Raw genomic sequence first — 19859 nt, 5'->3', positions numbered from 1 at the left:
GCAGGACTAGCATCTGGGTTTGTGCAGTCTCTGCATTAGCAATATCCAGACCATCTTCCCCCTGGGTTTTACTTCAAAGGAATCCTAAAGAGCATCCCCCGGCCACACTTTACCCTTCCTTGGCCTTTCAGCACATTGCTGCAAAAGGTTACGTAGCCCGTGTCCATAATGCCAAGAAGCTGGTCAGGTAGGGTTTTTATTTTATTTATTTTTCTGGGTAATTGCATCCATGCTAAGGAGAAGTTTTGATTTAAGCAAATACAGCTTTTTCCCAACAAAGTGCTGTACAGATTCTTCACCGTGGGGCTCTAAGTACAGTTCACTTGTCCAAGTCTCCCCCATGCGACACATGGGTCGATCGTCTCCAGTCTGCAAGGATTTTCTTCCATCACAGACAAATTGAACATGACAAGAGGACCTGTTCTCTTTCCCCACCGGGGATTTCGTCTGCATGCATCCCAGGGGAGGGGAAGAAAAAAGTTAACTGCTGAGTTCATTATAAACAGGAGTCCGTGTGTTTAAACTTCAGGCACTTTTCCCTACTTAGACAACACTTATTTATAGCACCGCGCGGGTTATCAGCACACTGGCTGCCCCTGGAGAAAGAAAAAATGAGTCACCTTGCACAGCTGGAACAAAATCTAACCTGAGAATGTTTACCACGCCTGGTTCTTTACACAAGCTGCAAGGCGGGGAGTGGAAAGTGAACCAATGCATCCCACGTAGACTTTGTTTTGGTTGTTTGGAGGGGGAGGGGAAAAGAAGAAACAAAAGGAAAGTACAACCAATGCGTGCTCATAATTTTCAAAAAACTGCCAGAGACAACTGTAGTATCTTAGCAACAGGCATCAAGCACCTTACCTTCTGGGACATAGTCTAGAAACTGACATCTAGCAGCTTTGCGTTAATATCTCATTTTTAACCCCCTTCTGTCACTCCACTGGCACGGGAGCATCTCTTCACAGATTTCCCATCCCCCAACCCCAGACATACAAGGATTTAGTGAACTCAGAGACTGTGCTTTAGTTCCAAATCCTGCTTCTGCAAGTCTTGTGGAATGGGGAAGGTGCTTTCCCCTGATAACTCTCGTTATCTCCCTTCATCTGACACATGCACAGTGGGCATGTCTGGGTAATTACAGAGCCATGTGATCAGCTGCACCTTTGATTTACCCTTCTGCCTAATAATCCTGACTCCCGGAGACTTATTCTAACACTCCAGATCCTCAAGTAGGTTCATGGGCTTTTAGGATCAACCTGCTGCACAGAGGTTTCCTTTACTCTCCTCCCCCACGTTACCCCAGACTGAAGTCTAGGAAGGACAATATTCCTAGACCTGGGCTTGCAAAGGAAATGGGGGGAAAGACAGAAGGAGCATCTGTAGGGCCACTTCTGGTAGCCCAACATCAGTGCCAGCCTTTCCCCAGTGGGTCATTGTTCTTCTCCCAAAACGTATGGGGGTAGGAGTGCAGAATCCCACCCCTGGAATACAGGTAGGGTTGCCAACTTTCTATTTGCAGAAAACCAAACCCTTGCCCCGCCCCTTCTGAGGCCACGCCCCCTGCTTACTCCATTCCCCCCTCCCTCCATTGCTTGCTCTCCCCCACCTTCGCTCACTCGCTCATTTTCACCGGGCTGGGGCAGGAGGTTGGGGTGCATGCTCCGGCCGAGTTAAGCCAGCATATACCGATACAGCCCTTAGCGCTGTCGTCAGAGAGCCGCACAAACACCCCCACGCTCCTGTGAGCCAAGGCAGTGTTATTACTTCCTAGTTTCAGGGGAACAGAGGCACAGGGAGACTAAGAGTACATCTCTACAGCAAACATCTGCAGCAGTAATCGTCTCAAAACCAAGATCAACCAATTCAGGCTCATGCTACGGGGCTAGCAATCGTGTAGATGTTCCCACTTGGCTCTGAAACCCAGCAAGGCGGGTACGCATGCCTACATCGCTAGGTCCGTTTACCCAGGTTCTGAGACCACAGGTTGCACGCTTTTCTTTGAAGCCACAGTACAGACATCCCCTAGTGACTTACTCACTCACACAGGAAGTTTGTGGCAGAGCTGGGAACTGAATAGAGTCTCAGACTAGCACCCTTGCCACTGAGCCAGACGTCCTCTCATTTCAATTACCAATGGCTCATTCTGATTTAGCTTAAATCTGATCCTAAATGGACTTTAGCTAGACCAAAACAGGTTGCTAAACCTGAAGTAAGAGTGTCCACACCACATTTTACACTGGTTTAAATTCATACCTTAAATTATTCTGGTGCCAGTTTCACATTTAGACAAGCTCTAATGACTCTTTAGGTTCTGGCAAACATTCCCCACGAGGCGCTTTAATACCCGTCAAGTCTACAGCCTAATAAGCTGCCCCTTCAAACACGTTATCCATGTATTGTTCTTTCCCTGCACGCACAAAGCAAACCATCCCACCCGTCTGGCTGCCGGGGCGAGCCAGCAATTCTCTGAATGAGCGAGATCAGCAATAAGCAGTCAGAGGCCCAGAGACCTCGTGCTCAGACATCCTGGGAGCACAGAGTCCTTTAAATCTGGCCAATACCAATGGCAACGTAGCCAGCTCATGAAGGCCATGGGAAGAAAACAATCAATCCTTTCCCCTCAGCAGCCACCATTGTGCGTACCACAGACATTGGTTCAAAGGGGTGGGACCCCATATGGCACTGAAACTCCCGTGTAAAACTCCTGGGACCAATCAGCATTTCACCCATCACCACAAAGGGCTTTAGTCACTGACCAGGCCTGCTGCCTTTCCAGCCTCATTTTAAGAGAGGGCTTCAATAAGGAAAGGAAATTTACACGTCATGGGTTTATTTTTATATCCAAGAAAACAATGGTTCATGTTGGCCCTGATCCTCGATGCTCTGCACTTGTGTAAGTGAGGACACAGGTCGCCAGGCATAGGACAGTTGTCCCCCCCACCCCTTTTTTTTTGGACAGCACCATGTAGTGTCTTTCTGGGATTTAACTAGCAACTACTACAGTCCAGGAAATTGTACACACCCAGTTCCTTCATTTATGTTCATTTTTGCATGGCCTCCTTTTCCAACATACCAAATGGTACCTACTATGCTCAGAAACTTACATGCAACTAAAACACTAGTTAACAGAGGTACAGAGCAGAGATGACAGCCCATTAAACACCTCTTAAGAAGAGGTTAGCCCTTGTGAGACCTCAATCAGATTCTCATTCCAATTGTTTGGGCACCTTCATAGAATATCAGGGTTGGAAGGGGCCTCAGGAGGTCATCTAGTCCAACCCCCTGCTCAAAGCAGGACCCATCCCCAGACAGATTTTTGCCCCAGATCCCTAAATGAGGATTGAACTCACAACCCTGGGTTTACCAGGCCAATGCCCAAACCGCTGAGCTATCCCCTGCCCTCAGTCCACTTCCTGGAGAAATAGGGCCTGCTCTGGCACTTCAGCCATGTCTATGCTAGGAGCACTTTACTGACACACTATACCACCAACGTATTCCTAGTGTGGGTGCAGCTATACCAGCAAAGCTCCACTTTTACTGATATGGCTTAGTCTGTTCCACACACCCACCAGCAAATCCAAGCTATATTGGAAACAGCGCCTCGCATAGCTGCTTCTACACTAGGGGCATCGGTCAGGCAGGGCCGGCTCCAGCATTTCTGCCGCCCCAAGCAAAAAAAAAAAAAAGGCCACCATGATCAGCGGCGGCAGGTCCTTCGCTCCTAGAGGGAGTGAGGGACCTGCCGCCCCCGAATTGCCGCAGGTGCCACCCCAAGCACCTGCTTGTTAAGCTGGTGCCTGGAGCCGGCCCTGCTGTCAGGTGAGGGAATCGCACCTCCTCGCACTTCTGACGGACCAAGCTGTGCCAACAGAAGCCTGTAGTGCAGAGCCAGCCTTAAAGAACATATGGAGCTGAACTTCCCTCTTCAGACTCTATTCCCATTCGTGAGCAGGGTCTGACTTGAGTCACTGGGGCAGGGAAGATGGGGAACAAGGACAACACCTGCGCCTATTTTGGCAAGGAGGTGGTGAAAGGTTGAGACAGTGTATTTGTTCACCTACACAATTTAAGCGTATGACTCAATGTGGACATATCCAGAACAAGCATTTTGTTATCAGAGAAGCCCAAGGTTTTATTCTGAGCTGAAAGTCAATTACAGAGTGCCTGGAAGTGGCAATCTACAGCTAATTTATGACCCCCTCATCCCCAAATTTTTATCAAAAGACATTCCTTCCTGCACTGGGATACTCACAGCATCCCTCCTCTGCAGCCATCCAGCTTTCTAAAAGACTTACACCTCCACAGGCATTATATTATAGGGCTTCCATCAGGCCCTACAATTCCACTCATGTACATCTGACTCCAGTAGGGGTTGCATGCAGATATCCAAGGGCAGTATTTGGTCCCAGACACGATTGTATCGATCCAAGAACTAGTTACAAATATCCCCCATACCATTAGAGTAAAGCCTGTCAATTCTGGGGCAGGCCTTTATATTGCAAGTTTTAAAGACACCCAGCAAAAGTCAAATCACACCAGACACTGGAGTGTCATCTATTTTTAAGTGGGCAAAGGAAATTCAGGATTTGGTCAGCCTGTGAAGAGCATCTCTGTGGTCAGGCATCAGTTCATCTCTGCTTTCAGATCCCAGAAACAAATAGGAAATGGGAGAAGAGCACATCATACATACACAAATCTGCTAACTGGAGGCAGTTACATCCTTTGTACATTTCTTCTCCAAGCACTTTTCACTTCCATACAAAAGAAGTTAGAGAAGCCACAGGAAAGAGATGATTATCTTTCACAGCAATCCTGTAACAGGGCGAAAGAGGTCATGGAATGGCCTGACACGGACATAGATTTGCATTAAAAAAAATAGATTACGACCGAAAACAGCGGGGGATTGATTCTTCCCCATTCTCACTGGGTGCACAGCAACTTTTGAGTATCTTGCCCTCCAAGTTTAACAAACAATTAAATAAAAGACTTAAATACTGAGGTCTAACACCAAGAGCCCAGTTGACACTTCTTTCCATGCGTTTTCTGGTCTGCTTCTTCACCCTCAGCCTCCTTCTTTCGATCATTGATCAGATCCATTCTGCACCTTCCCCTTTACGATAGCCCTCTCCCACATCCTCTGCTCCCCTTTCTCCAACAACCCTTCCCAAATCACCCCTGTTCTCATGGAACCTAAGAGAGCCAACATGATTGCCTACCAAGAAATGGTTGATCCCCCAACTCACTGCAAAATACTTTAGATGTCTCTCTGTCAGAGAGGTTACACGACAATACACCAACTACCCACAAGTCTTCCCCATCACCATGGAAAAGTAAACATGAATTAACAGACTGACCCCCTAGAGCAGAACATTCCCTAGATCAGGGGGCCCTCGGGATCCCAATATGAACTCAGCCTCCCTCTCCATTAAAGGCTATGAATTTTCAAGTGGTAGCCAACAGTAAGAAAAGTTACTCCTTCAAGCAAGGGAGCCACTAAATCCACTCCCCTGCTTAGCAACAGACTTTTATGCTGCAAAGCAACAGTCCTGCCCACTCTTATTTGCTTATTCTCCGGGAACGGTCATGCCCCAGTGCCCCTTCGCCACATTTGGCAGCATATCAGATGCTGGCCACCAGCTCTCAGGTCTACATTCCACCTGCCCAACGATGCACCAAACACCACAGATGGCTCCTGTTCTCATGTCTCCATCAGCAAAGAGGAATTGAACAGCAAAGCTTTGCCCACAGGCGAGGCTGGGGGAGGGGAGGGCGAAAGGAGTGCACCACAGACCAAGTCATACGGCACAAGCTTGAGAATAATTATTTACATGGCATTTCTGATCCACCAGTGAACTAAACAGAGGGGCAGAAATCCCCCTTTTGCTCCATGTCTCAGCAGACAGACTCCGCCACAGAGCTAAGGTGCTCTCCTCCCACACGTAGCGGAATTGGATTCTGAAACTGGGAAGTAGTAAACAGTCAGCCTGACCCAGAATTACACTGTTCATTGCATTGATGTACAGGAACAAGCAGTGGTGAGTGTTAGATCAGCAAAGAAATACCAGGCTAGTTTGAATAGCTAGCATGGGTGTTGCCGGCACAGGGGCCCGAGGATAGCAACAGTGAGGTTCGGTGCCCGGAGTGCTTCACGCCAATAAACATACCGGGGTGGAGAAACAATCAAAGTTTATTTGAGATCTCAAAGTGGTGCAAGGAGACAGGCAAGTCTCAAATCGAGCACACCAGCAAAAACAGTTTCTCTCTTCTTTATACATTTTACAACTAAGCCCCCCCCCCCTCTCCACCCCCCCCTCACTCCCCCTCCCCTTTCTACCAAAGACATGTTTATACATTTAAGCAACTAAATCATTCTAGGGCTATAAATCTAGTTTGTTAGTAACTTCTCTCTAAACAGTTATTTGGTCCTGTTTACCCTTAGTTTATTACCCCTTCCCCAGCTAGAAACAGGCAAACCTCATCATTATTGTTTGGTACCTGAAATGAGCAAGGTCGTAATTGCTAACTAGCTATTTATACATTCCAATTCCTGTCCTTGGTTGTTAAGGTCGATCAGAGTTAAACATGGAAGAACTCTGGCTCAGGCAGGCCTAGTAACCCCAACATGGGGGAGGGGGGTCCAGGGGTGAAGGAGGGACAAGGACACTTGGATACTTCCCCTGAACAGGACACTTGCACACTTCTAGACAGTAAACATGTTTGCTCTGTCCGTGACCTGCATTTCCCAAAAAAGGGCCCACTGCTTGACTGTCACATCCAGAACGGTTTTATAGAAGCGCTATTTGGGGTGACCCAGGAGCTATGTAGTCATCTGTACATATTCCAAATCCACTCTTACTGGAGTTACTGACCATTTGCATCAGTGGGACCCTGTCTTAGATAGGGCACTGCTTCAGATGCCATCTTTTCAATATCATTTTACCATGTTCAGCATAGCCAGCCAGGACCTGCTCCCTAGTGTGGATTCAGGTTAATAACTTCCACTTCCATGTAGCTGGCCCAGTTGGACCTTCAGCTCACCCCCATGGGGATCTTGGCCAGATAAATGGAAGATAGAGATAACCACCTGTGACTTCGCCACAAGTTTTTCCCCTAGCATGGGTGCAAGTTAAGTTAGCTAACCCCACCATCCTTTCCTAATCTAGACAAGCCAGGAGAAGAAAGATGGTCTCAGGGATTGGGTCCTGCTTTGAGTAGGGGGTTGGACTAGATGACCTCCAGAGGTCCCTTCCAACCCTGATATTCTATGGTGTTATAGCATTGGCATTGAATGACATGGTTTCAATTCTCAGCTCTACTATCAATTTCCTCTGTGATCTGGATTTCTGTGCCTCACTTTTGCTATCTATCAAATGGGGCTATAATACCTGTAATAAGGATAAATACCCAGGGGATAATCAGATAGCCCCATCACTGCCGTATTTTAGTGCCTGGATAAAGAGTTAGCATGTTTTAAAAAAGGTATACATCAGACCTAAAATGTGTGTGTATTTGAAATGTTAAAGGTATAGAAGTCTCACTCAGTAGAGCCATTACTATATTACTCTGGACAGCTAAATAAGTGTGTGTGGAACAGAGGAATTTTCAGAGCTCTTTTTAGAAGCACTCTCAGTCTCTTCATTCTTGGTCCGTCACTGGTGGGGGTGTGGGAGTCAGGGCTGTTCTTTTAACAATATTTTCCAGGAGGAGCTCAGTTTGATCATGGAAAGCAGAACTGAAACAATCTTCTTTACCACTGGAAATCAGAAGCTTTAAAGTTGTTGAAAGGTTAAAAAACCACCTCCACAGATGAAGCAAGTGGTTAAATAAATAAAAAAAAAGTCACACACCGTTGTAGTGTTTTCCTTACAACTCTGAAGCCGAGTCTTCCAATTTGACTCAGTCGCCAGTTGTCAAGATGGCAGCTTCCTGTTCTTTAGCAGGGCAGAGTTAGTATTTATGGCTTCATTGTGGGACATTCCTGAAGGGAGACCTCTGGCTAAACACAAATATTTCTAGTTATGGAGCTGGCACCGAAAGGTGGGCAGATCAGAGAAATGTGTTTTGATCTTAAAGGTGCAGGTGTGTTGGTATCGGAGTCCTTTCAAAGGAAATGCTTGAGGTTTCCAATGTGTTGGGCAAGGCAAAATGACCAAGATACTCCTGTGCTGGCCGATTGTGGAATCGGACACAGCATCTGAGAGCCAGACAATATAAGCCATAACATGAAGTAGCCTCAAATTGGTGTATTTTGGGGGGCAAAGATGGTGGGATCTCAGCCTTTGACTAGGGCTCCTAGACACACCACCACAACTAACTGGATGTCCCCCCGGCAGCAGCCCATTGAGAAGTCCCCTTCCTACTGTGAGCACACAGCAACCTTATTGCCGTTGGCCAGAGAGCAAACAGAAGAAGCTGTAAACCTCAGGGGGCAAACTACAACCCCCCAACTCAGCTGCTCAGAGTTGAGATACTAGTCACCCACAAACGCAATAAATAAGATATTAGCCAATCACTAGGGAGGATGGATAGGAATGAATCAGACAGCCTGCGTGCCACTGGCCCTTCATGCGGGCTTCCCATTTGGACACATTCAGACTCCAGCCAGGGGATGGTATCACACCAAATCCTGGAGTCTAAAAATATGCAGACTCCTGCCCCGGAGAGCAGAGCCAGACGTGCAGATTCGCAAGGGCTCACTCAAGCTGTCATAGGGAAACTGGGCCACCGACTGTCTCCCTCTGCAGTGCCACCGCCAGAGGGGAGAGAAGGCTGCTCCGTGAGCTGCTGAGTCAACCAGGACTCCTCTGCCTAGAGCAGATGCTTATGCCGAAGGCCATCCCTGCATGCAATTAACAATAAAACTTGTCTAGCAGCAGTCATCAGCTAGCACTTCCCAACAAGTTTTACAAAAACCCTGCTCAGGTCCCATTACAGCCCACGGCTCACCAGTGTGTTACTAAACATTACCCGAGTACTGAAAGGCCAGGGGCTGGTGAAAAAGTCTTCCTATCTTTGTTGCTAAAGCTTATACAAGACTCCAAAATTTCCTAGGCTCAAGTCCACACAGGTCGCTACAGCAGGGTGGGGGGGAAACTTTTCCAAAATGAAGGGGAAAAAAAGGGCTCATACAACAGATCTTGAGCGGTCAATGGCGTTAAAGAAAACCTGTAACTGAAGGCAAAGTGAGAAAAGAGGAGGGGGGGAGAAGAAGAGGGGGAGAAGAGACACTCTCCAGAAAATCTGAGCCATTACAAACATTGAATCTATCTCCCCTTGTAAGTATTCTCACACTTCTTATCAACCTGTCTGTACTGGGCTAGCTTGATTATCACTTCAAAAGTTTTTTTCTCTTACTTAATTGGCCTCTCAGAGTTGGTAAGACAACTCCCACCTGTTCATGCTCTCTGTATGTGTGTATATATATCTCCTCAATATATGTTCCATTCTATATGCATCCAAAGAAGTGGGCTGTAGTCCACGAAAGCTTATGCTCTAATAAATTTGTTAGTCTCTAAGGTGCCACAAGTACTCTTGTTCTTTCTCCAGAAAATCTAATTGCCTATGGCTGCCTCACACGCAAACAGCAGTCAGTAGTCTGGTGTAACCATAATTACCTCACAGCTGGCCAATAATGCATCAGGGCTAGTTGGACTAGCTCAGACTCCTGTGATACTACAACTCTCTGCGCTATTATTGGGAGCAGGTTCTCGGGAAGAGAGAAGTCAGTCCATAGGTACGGGGAGGGGGGAGAAGGAGAGAGAAATCAGTGACTACTGCATTAGAAGTCTCATGCTGAAAGAGATAAGTAGCATTTAAGGAGAATGGGTGTAAAACACCACCCTCACTGAGCCTCTAACAAGTTCTGTACAATAGCTTTCAGAAGCCAGAAAGACCAATGGGAGAGATGTTTTAAATCGAGACAGGCATACTTGCTTCTACAGCAACTGCGCTTTCCAGACAAGGTCAACAGAACAAGGTCCTGGCCCAGAAGGACTAAATCTAAATACTTGGAAACAGTCCCAAGAATCAGAGACCGAGGCAACGAGAGCAGAAGATGGAGGGAGAGACTCAGCCTTAGGGGAAGCACGAAATAATTTGCATTTCTGAAGCGCCAGGGCTATCAAAGTACTTTGCAAGCAATAATGAAGATAGGGAAGATGCTAATATCTATTTTACAAAAAAAGGAGAAACAGGTACAGACAAAAGTGGTTTGCCCTAAAAGTCACACAGGAAGCCTGTGGCAGAGCTGAGATAGGTGATATTGGTTCTATCCCCAACCACCCCCATCCCATTAACCATCCCTTGTTTATACAGTGAAGCCCTGTTTACGCTAAGGAAATTCTATAAGATAACTTTCCATCACTATCAGGTCAGTTCCATGGGTGTCTGCAGGGCTAGGGTCCCCAACACTGGTAGAGCTGAACTAGCATTAGCAATGATGGGAAAGGGTTTAATTCTTTTTAAAACAGTTTTAGAAGATTTTCCCCCTAGCATAGACCAGGCCTTAGAGTTTGGAAGTTTTCAGAGGAAGATTCCAGTCTAAGTCTGGGTTTCACAACTGGCAGAATTCCAGTGAACTAAAAACAACACAGGATTCGCCTACTCGGCTATGAAAAGTTTTGCAATGGTCAGGTTTGCTAACAAGGAGGTGCCGCAGCGCTCTTCCTCGACTACAGCCAGAGTGCCTGGCACAGACACCATACAGCCTAGCTCCTCAGTCCCCTTACCCTCCCATCCCCACTGTCTGAGAAAGTCTCCCTTCCCCCTCTCCTCAGCCACCACATCAGCGGTCCCCAGACAGCAGCAGGCCTGCTTGCCATTTTCATTAGTCACAGTCCAACTGGACCCAAGGGAAGATGTAGAAATCCCACTTTCAACCGCACTCTGGAGCGCGAGCCCCTCACCAAGGAGCTGCTTCTCACCATCACATCACAACTCCGGAGCCGCGTAGACTGAACAGTGTGAGAAATGGAAGCATCAGATGATCACCTGGACCCAGCTCTGCTGGGCTTTGCCGCCAAGCTACTCAGGTGGTCATCTCTCCGACCTCATGTTTGGGTAAGCATTGGAGTCAGAGCTGTGTCAGCATATTGCTGGCACTTCTGTGAATCAAGTGGTATAGGGGTTTTTTGTTGGTTGGTTTTTTTGGAGGGAAGGGGGCTATTCAGGGGGAGAGAAAGAACATTCTCTGCAAGGTACACAAGTATACACAATCGTTCCCCACTCCCCTGAACTGGTCCTTTACAGTCAATAATTCTATAAAAAGAAAGGCACCAAGACACTCTTCAAACAGTTCTCTCTGAGCACCTTCCATATCAAAATCAGTTCATTTAACATGAGGTGTTGAGAATTCAGATTTTAGGGCAAGTATATGGCCCTCCCTCCCCAAACACACACTACAGTGACAGCTGAGTTTAACCCTTACACTTGCTTGTGTTTCAAATATCCTCCACTGTGGTTTGGCCTCTAAACACAGTCATATCGAGTTAGGACCAAGCACATAACACATGCTCCAACCCAGCTAAAGATGACTTAGGTATGGCTGTGGACTTTTAACTCACTTCAGTCCTAGTCACACAAGCTGGGACAAACTAGAAACAGGCCAGAACCCAGATATTCAGCTTCACACTTCAGATCTTAAAACTATAAGGAAGAGATCTAGTGAGGAGGGGGAGGAAATGGGTGGAAGGGCAGTTTATCCCACATTAGTTTACTGTGGGAACCAGTGTTGAAGACCGGGTACTGGAGTAGATATATCCTGGAGCTGAACCCATCTGACAAGTCCTATGTTCCAAACTCCAGCAATTCCCCAAACTTTATGGGGAAGTTCAGACTCACAGCTGAGCTTTAGGTCAACACTCCAGGTCTGTTTCAGGGTTTTACACCACCGCCCATCACCACAGCATCTGAGTGCCTGCCACATAAAATCAACACTGTTGTCAGAGCCATGCCTGCAACAACGGAATTTGAGCAATTGTTAAAAAGGGGGTCTAAGCAACTGCTCCTCCTGGAGACTCAAGCCTGGGTGAGGACAGGCAGGTTGTGCACACTGTTTAACCACTGCTCCCCAAACCAGGGGTGGGGGTGGGGGGAGCACACATACACACACACATTTGCTTTGACCAGATGGCTCTCACACCTGAAACACACAGAGGAGAAACCCAGTTACCCTGGACAGGGAGATAGTTGCCAGAAGCCCGCTAGTACCCACTATACTTAAACACAGTCTGTTACCAAGGCTATTCCGCCCCCGCATGCACAGACCCTGAGCAGAGAAAGTTTTGTTCCTGCTGCCCATGATCCAAGGAAGAAACTCCCCCATCCCCACCCCTTCCCTGAAAGGGAAGGGGAGGAGGGAGAATGGAGCAGAGGATGGGGGAAGGTGGTGAAATATTAGTCACACTCCTGCTGAAGTCCACAGGAGGTAGAAATGAAACAACAGACAACGTAATCCAAGCCCTACTAGCAAGGAGAGGGGCTGGATGGTCCAAAAAGCTGCCCCCCTCCCCCAGTCCCCTGCATAACAGAACTCCATGAAAACCAGTCTCTTGAAACTCACAAATAATGAAACTCCCAGTACAAGGGCAGTATGCGTGGGGGGGAGTGGAGGGTCAGATGGGGCTCAACATGGTCATCCTGAACTCAACCTCTAAGTTCAGGGGCAGATGGACTAGGAGGACAAGGGGAAGCCAGCAAATGGGGAGGTAAAGCCAGCAGGCGCTGCGGCCGGGAATCTCACAGCCCTGGGGAGCGGGGGCCCTACACCCGGAAATGCAATGGGCGAGGAAAGCGGAATGGCACTACGGCAGGGAAGCTCGCAGCCCGAGAAGGGCGCTATTGGGGGAGAGGGGCCCCGCCGCCCGGGGATGATGCGCGGCGCTGGCACTGCGGCGGAGAAGCTCGCAGCCCGAGGGCGCTATTGGGGGAGAGGGGCCCGGGGACGGGGGGGGGAGGGGGGCGGTGGCACTGCGACGGGGAAGCTCGCAGCCCGAGAAGGGCGCTATTGGGGGAGAGGGGCCCGGGGACGCGGGGGGGGGGTGGCACTGCGGGGAGGGGGGGTGGCACTGCTGCGGGGAAGCCCGCAGCCCGAGGGGGGCGCTATTGGGGGAGAGGGGCCCGGAGACGCGGGGGGGGGGGGGGAGGGTGGCACTGCGGCGGGGAAGCTCGCAGCCCGGCCATGAGGGCTCACCGCGGTACGGCAGGCTCCCGGAGAGGCGCACGGTGACGGTGCCGGCCAGCGGCTCCCCGGGGCTGTAGACGACCCGGCTCTCGCTCAGACGGATCTCGAACAGCTGCAGCTTCCCCATGGCCGGGCCCCGCTGCTGCTCCCCGCAGGGCTCCGGGCGGCGGCGGCTGCTTCTTCCCTGGCCGGCGCGGGGGCGGCTCTACCTGCTGCTAGTGACGCGCCGGGCCGGGCATGTCCTGCCTCTTAAAGGGCCAGCACCGCCCTCCCCCGGGCTGGCAGCCGCCTCCCGCGGCGGGGGATGCCTAGGAGGTGTGGCCCCAAACGGGGTGTCCCGCCCCGGCGCGCCCCATCCCGCACCCTGCAGCTCGCCGGGGAGGGACCCCTGCCTCCTGGTCTGATGCCCTGAGATCTGGATCCAGCCAGGGAGAAAGCCGGTTTCCAAGCAGGGATCTGTTTGTTTCAGAGTGGTCGCCCTGTTAGTCTGTATCAGCAAAAACAACCTGCCTCTCTCTGTCCAACTGCCCGCCTGTCTCAGGGAGATAAAACCAATCGCCTGCAGCGGCTAGGGGCAAAGGGGCTGTGCTCCAAATGCACCACTTCCTGCCCTGAATCGTAAGGAAAGGGGAAACAGGGTGGGCAGGTGCCTCTTGAAGATAAGAGCCATCTGTCCTTTATTCCCAGGCAGTTACCCGACTAGTGGGGAGGATTATGAAGAATCCGGCCTTCCTCAACTAGTGAGGGGTGGGCCGCACCTTGCACCCGAGGTGCCAGGTTGTGAGAATGCTCTGTCCTCAGAACCATCTACCTCCCTCCCTCCTTCTCCTGGTGTGTCTCCATCCCTGTTGTATGTGCTGAGCAAGTCAATACAGTCAAAATACCATTTATTTAGCAATTAACTGGTGTGACTTTAGTGCTGGTGAAAGGCTCCTCCTGGAGACTCAAGCCTGGGTGAGGACAGGCAGGTTGTGCACACTGGAAGAATTAATAAGCCCTGTTTATCCACAGAACAGGGATAGTATTGACAGCAGCCCTGTAAACTTCCCCCCACGCTGCTCCATTTCTCAACTCAGACTTTTAAGAGACTCCAGTTGATATGACCAATTATTCTGTCCTGGGTCTCTCTATGATGAGACTGCCAGTAAAGAGGGGGGCAAGAACTGTCAGTCCTGATGGTAGTTCCTGTGATGAGAATGGCTATCCAGTAGAAATGGACTTGAAATTCCAATTAATTTCACCTGGATCCCTTAGCGGGGAAAGGGAACAGCTGTTGGTTACCACCAACCTGGCTGGATTCACACGGGTGATTCAGGCCTGGGCTCTGCTAGCACTTTTCTTAAAGTCTCCTGCCATTGCACTAGCATTGGTACAGTCCCGCTAGTACTGTAGTAGCAAAAGTGGGAGTGTTCTGTCCCACTAATGATCCCATCCCTAGTGGCTTTCATCCAAGGTACTTTACCAGTGCTAATAATTAAACTTCACCACAACTCTCTGAAGTCAGTAGGCATAGAATTATAGGGCTATAAGGGAGCAAAGGTCATCTAGTGCCAAGAGACAGGATTTGCATCTAAACCATCCAAGACAGGTGGCTCTCCAGCCTCCTTATGAAAATTTCCAGTGAAGGAGCTCCCACAACCTCCCTAGGCAGTCTGTGCCTTTGTCCTTCTGTTCTTACAGTTAGGAAGTTTTTCCTGAGATTTAATCTAGATCTGCTGTGGGGTAGTTTGAATCGATTGCCGCGTCTCCTGCCCTCTGTGGCAAGAGAGAACAACTTTTCTTCAACTTTTTTATGGCAGCCTTTCAAATATCTGAAGACTGCTATTGGGTCCTCCCTTAATCTCCTCTTTTCCAAACTAAAGAGTCTATCCCTTTCATCATCTTTGTTGCTCCCTCTGGATCCTTTCTATACATTGGTGAACAAATCTGGACACAGTACTCCAGCTGAGGCCTAACCAGCGCTGAGTAGAGAGGTGCTATCACTTCCCTTGACTTGCATGCGATGCCTCTGTTAATGGAACCTAAAATTGCATTTGCATTTTTTTGCAACAGCATCGCATTGCTGATTCACGTTGAGGTCGTGATCCACCACAACTCCCAGATTATTCTCAGCAGTGCTGTCATCAAGCCAGTTATCCCCCATTCTGTATTTGTGCATTTGGGTTTTCTTCCTTAAGTGTAGCACCTTACATTTGTCTTTGATTAATTTCATTTTGTGGTCTATAGCCCAGTTCTCCACTGTGTCACCCTCTGAATTTTAGTTCCATCCTCCAAAGTACTGGCAACTCACCCAACTTTGTGTCATCTGCAAACTTGATCCGGACGCTCTCTATTCCTACATTCAGGTCATTAATAAAGATGTTAAACAACACCGGACCCAGAACACATCCCCATGGAATCCCACTTGAGACCTCCCTCCAATCTGATATCATTATTATCTCCACTTTACACAAGGGAAACTGGCACCGAAAAGTGAAATGACATGCCCAAGGCCAAAGTGTGAATAAGTAGCGGAGCCAGGAATAGAACATAGGCACGCTATTCGCTGGTGTATCCACTAGGTATGCTCCCTGTGCTGTAATACAACTGCAAGCTGTAAATTTTATCTCTCTTTCTGGATAATGAGTATTTTTCTTATATGGATGGTTAAGAAACCTCAGAATTGACTCTTTTGCCAGGAGCTACAAGGATCCATGGTTGCAGTTTGCTTAGCAATTTACATGACATAACTATATGGACCCAATGTCTTACCACTTGAATGCCAACTCACTCACCATTCCCTACTCACCTCTTGGTTGATTATGTTCTGCCTATGGGGTATGTACTCATAGGCTATTTACATACCTAATCGTCTGCTCATCTGCAGCTACATGTATGCACTGAAAGTACAATTCTTATCTAACAGCACATAAAGAAGCATGAGGAATGAAAATCACAACTAGAGTTGGTGGGAAAAAAGTATGTTACATTAACATTTGAATTAAAGTATTTTTGTTTCATTTGAATGTTTACAGAATTTTTTTTGACAAAAATGTCTAAACAAAAATTTTATGTTTTAAAAATAAATTGTTCTAAAATGTTTTTGTGGGCGGGGAGGTGTAATCCCACTTTCTCTTACTTTTTAAAAATCTCTCCCTTCCCCTCTTTTTTTCTGCTGAAAAAAGATACATTTTAAAAGTATGATGAAGCGAGATTCTCCCTACAATTTTAAAACAAATTTTTCATTTGGAAAGCTCATCAAAAATCTAAAAGCGTTGAGGAATATGAAATTTTTCCTTGAAAAATGTAACTGTTGTCAAAATCCCAGGTTAAAAAACAAATAACCGCATCTGTTCTCCTTTGGGACCAAAGACACCAGCCTCTACCCGGGGAGCAAAGAGTAGCTGTATTTATGGAATAAAATGAGGATACCAATGTACATATGCAAAGACCAGCAGTAAGTGCAAAATATTATTAGTATATAATAGAGCTATCTGCACGGGGGAAGGTGTAATGATTAAAGCACAGGAGTTTTCTTCTGAATCAGATCTAAGTTCCATTCCTTCGCCGTCTCTTCCTGGGTGACTTGGGCCAGGTGTGTCTCAGTTTCTCCACCTACAAACTGAGGATGATAACACTTACCTTGCCAAGGGAGGTTGTGAGGCTGAATTTGTGAGGTAACCAGTGACTTCAGTGAGAAGTGCTATCGAAATGTCCCTAAATAACTACGTAATGACTGATATGCACATACACATAGGCCAGTTATGTGAACACATCAAGGTGAGGCAACCCCTCTTTATCTTTAGTGCAATTGCAAATCACAGGACCATTTCCAGATGATTTGTGATCCCAGGAGTGTGCTGTGGGAGCCAGGCACGCGTTGTGGATTTCATAGACTGATGAGCACTGTCACAATTCCTTGGCCGGTTATCTTTTCTAGGCAACGTATTAACACTGGAGAGAAAGCCGTGCAGTGTAATGAACCTCCCATAATGTCATAAGCCAGGCTACAGCCATGGTGGGAGAAGAAAAATACTAGTATAGGCAAAGCCAAGGTAGACAAAGCGTGCAGCTGAGTCGGGCCCCTGGATTTATATCAAAAAGATCAAGAGGTGACTTGATTATACTGTCTAAGCACCTTCACGGGTACTAACAGGGCTCTTTAATCTAGCGAAGAAAGGCATAACAAGGACCAATGACAGGAAACTGAAGCCTCATCTGAAAACACATACCCCTCAAGCCAGCTAATTAATTAATGGAGATATCTTATCTCCTAGAACTGAAAGGGACCTTGACAGGTCATCGAGTCCAGCCCCCTGCCTTCACTAGCAGGACCAAGTACTGATTTTGCCCCAGATCCCTAACTGGCCCCCTCAAGGATTGAACTCACAACCCTGGGTTCAGCAGGCCAATGTCTGGATCTTTTCGACTTCTGTTGCAGGCATTTGTAGACAAAGTAGCAAATACCAGAGTATTCCAGGTGAAGTCACACCACGGATTTATTTAAATACTGGTATTATAACATTTCCCTCACCATTCTCTGTCCTCGTCTCAGCACACCGTAACATCTTAGCTGGTTTCTGACCACCACACTCTAGTGTTGTTATTTATTTATGATAGCACCACTCATGGCCTAGGACCCCACTGTGCTAAGAACAGTCCAAAAATATAACAAAATCAAGCCGATGTCTTTATTGAGCTATTCTCTGTGACTCAGAAGTCGCTGCTAATTCTTGACCCATCCATTTATTATTTGTACTGCCATAGCACCTAGGAACCCCAGCCACCGAGCAGGACCCCATTCATAGACTCACAGAGTTTAAAGCCAGAAGGGACCGTTAGATCATCTAGTCTGACCTCCTGGATAGCACAGGCCTTTAAATTTCACCCATTGACCCCGTTTTGATCCCAATAACTTGTGTTGGACTAAAGCATCTCCCCGAAAGGCAGCCAGTCTTGATCTGAAGATGTCAAGAGCTGGAGACGCCACCACTTCACTTAGTAGTTTGTTCCCGCGGTTAATCACTCCCATTGTTAAAAATCTGTGCTCGTTTCTCATTTGAATTTGTCTGGCTTCAGCTTCCAGCCAATGGTTTTGTTCTGCCTTTCTCAGCTAGATTAAAGAGCCCTTTAGTACCCAATATTTTCTCCCTATGAAGGTCCTAATACACTATTATCAATTCACCTCTCTTGATAAGCTAAAGAGATTGAGCTCTTTAAATCTCTCACTATAAGGCAGGGCCGAGGGCCACATCTGGGTGGGGAAATTGTATGCAGAGCTGGGGCAGGGGGTCAGGGTGCAAGAGGGAGTGTGGGGTGTGGGAGGGGGTGTGGTGTGCAGGAAGGGGCTCAGGGAACAGGACTGGGGTGCAGGCAGGGCAGGCGCAACCCATTAGGCGACCATTTGGGGGGCGGCGACCGTGGCAGTATTTCGGCGGCGGGACCTTCTGCCGCCTCTGTGGGGGGCGGCATTTCGGGGCGGGACCTTCCACTGCCTAGAGCGGCAGAAAAGCTGGCGGCGCTCCTGGGTGCAGGAGGGGTGCGGAGTGCAGGAGGGGTTCAGGGCAGGGGTTGGGGTGCAGGAGGGGTGTGGGGTGTACAAAGGTGGCTCAGGGCAGGGAGTTTGGGTGCAGGAGGGGTGCGCGGTGCAGGCAGGGGGCTTAGGGCAGGGAGTTGGGGTACGGGGTGCAGGAGGGGTTCGGGCTCCGAGGTTGCAGTGGCGCGCACCGGGGCCAGGGCAGGCTCCCTGCACGCCTGTCCTGTCCCCGGCCCTGTGCCGCTCCAGGAAGCGCTGCGGCCCCTGGGGGCGGGGGGGGAGAGAGCTCCGCGTGCGCTGCCCTTGCCGCGCCTCCAGGTCCCTCCCGCGAAGCTCCCATTGGCCGCGGTTCCCCATTCCCGGCCAATGGGAGCTGCAGAGGGCAGTGCCTGGAGGCAAGGGCAATGCATGGAGCCCTCTGCCTCCCCACCCGACGGCCGCAGGGATGTGGTGCCAGCCACTTCTGAGAGCGGCGCGGGGCCCATAGCACCATGAGGGGCAATCCCGCGGGTCGGATCCAAAGCCCTGAGGGGCCGGATCCGGCCCACGGACCGTAGTTTGCCCACCCTCTTTTCTTCACCCTTTCCAATTTTTCAATATCCTTTTTAAAACGCGGACCATACACAGTATTCCAGGATTGATCTTACCCCTTCTGTATACAGTGGTAAAATCATCTCCTCACTTCCCTGTTTAGCCATACAAGGATCACCCACTTTTGCTACAGCATTGTACGCAGGACTCATTAGGGGACCAGATGTCCCGAGTTTACAGGGACAGTCCCGATTTTTGGGTCTTTTTCTTCTATAGCTCCTATTACCCCCCGTCCCGATTTTTCACACTTGCTGTCTTGTCACCCTAGGACTCATGCTGAGTTGTGTGTCTACTACGACCCTTAAATCCTTTCCAGACACAGTTCTTGCTGCTCTCCAAAACAGGGCTGTCCAGAGGATTCAGGGGGCCTGGGGCAAAGCAATTTCGGGGGCCCCTTCCATAAAAAAAAGTTGCAATACTATAGAATACGATATTCTCGTGGGGGCCCCTGTGGCGCCCGGGGCCTGAGGCAATTGCCTCACTTGCCCACCCCCTCTGGGCAGCCCTGTTCCAAGATACAGTTCCCCATTCTGTAGGTGTGGCCTGCATTCCTTTTTCCTAAACGTGAAACGT

General features: G+C 48.8%; 1 protein-coding gene across 2 annotated transcripts in view; it reads right to left on the bottom strand.

The window, feature by feature from the left end:
- The window catches only part of ARRDC1 (arrestin domain containing 1), a 65005-nt gene extending 51582 nt beyond the window's left edge, over positions 1-13423 (bottom strand). Inside the window, exon 1 of one of the 2 annotated variants that reach the window (XM_042859681.2) lies at positions 13190-13423. In XM_042859681.2, coding sequence (XP_042715615.1) covers positions 13190-13307 — 118 coding nt within the window. In that variant the 5' untranslated portion in view covers positions 13308-13423. The remainder of the gene's footprint in view (positions 1-13189) is intronic. The other variant, XM_005309133.4, reaches the window with a different exon arrangement.
- Positions 13424-19859: the final 6436 nt, after the last annotated feature.

Source organism: Chrysemys picta, chromosome 18 (genome assembly GCF_011386835.1).
Source record: "Chrysemys picta bellii isolate R12L10 chromosome 18, ASM1138683v2, whole genome shotgun sequence".
Taxonomy (NCBI): Eukaryota; Metazoa; Chordata; order Testudines; family Emydidae; genus Chrysemys; species Chrysemys picta.
This window is presented reverse-complemented; position numbering and strand designations above follow the sequence as displayed.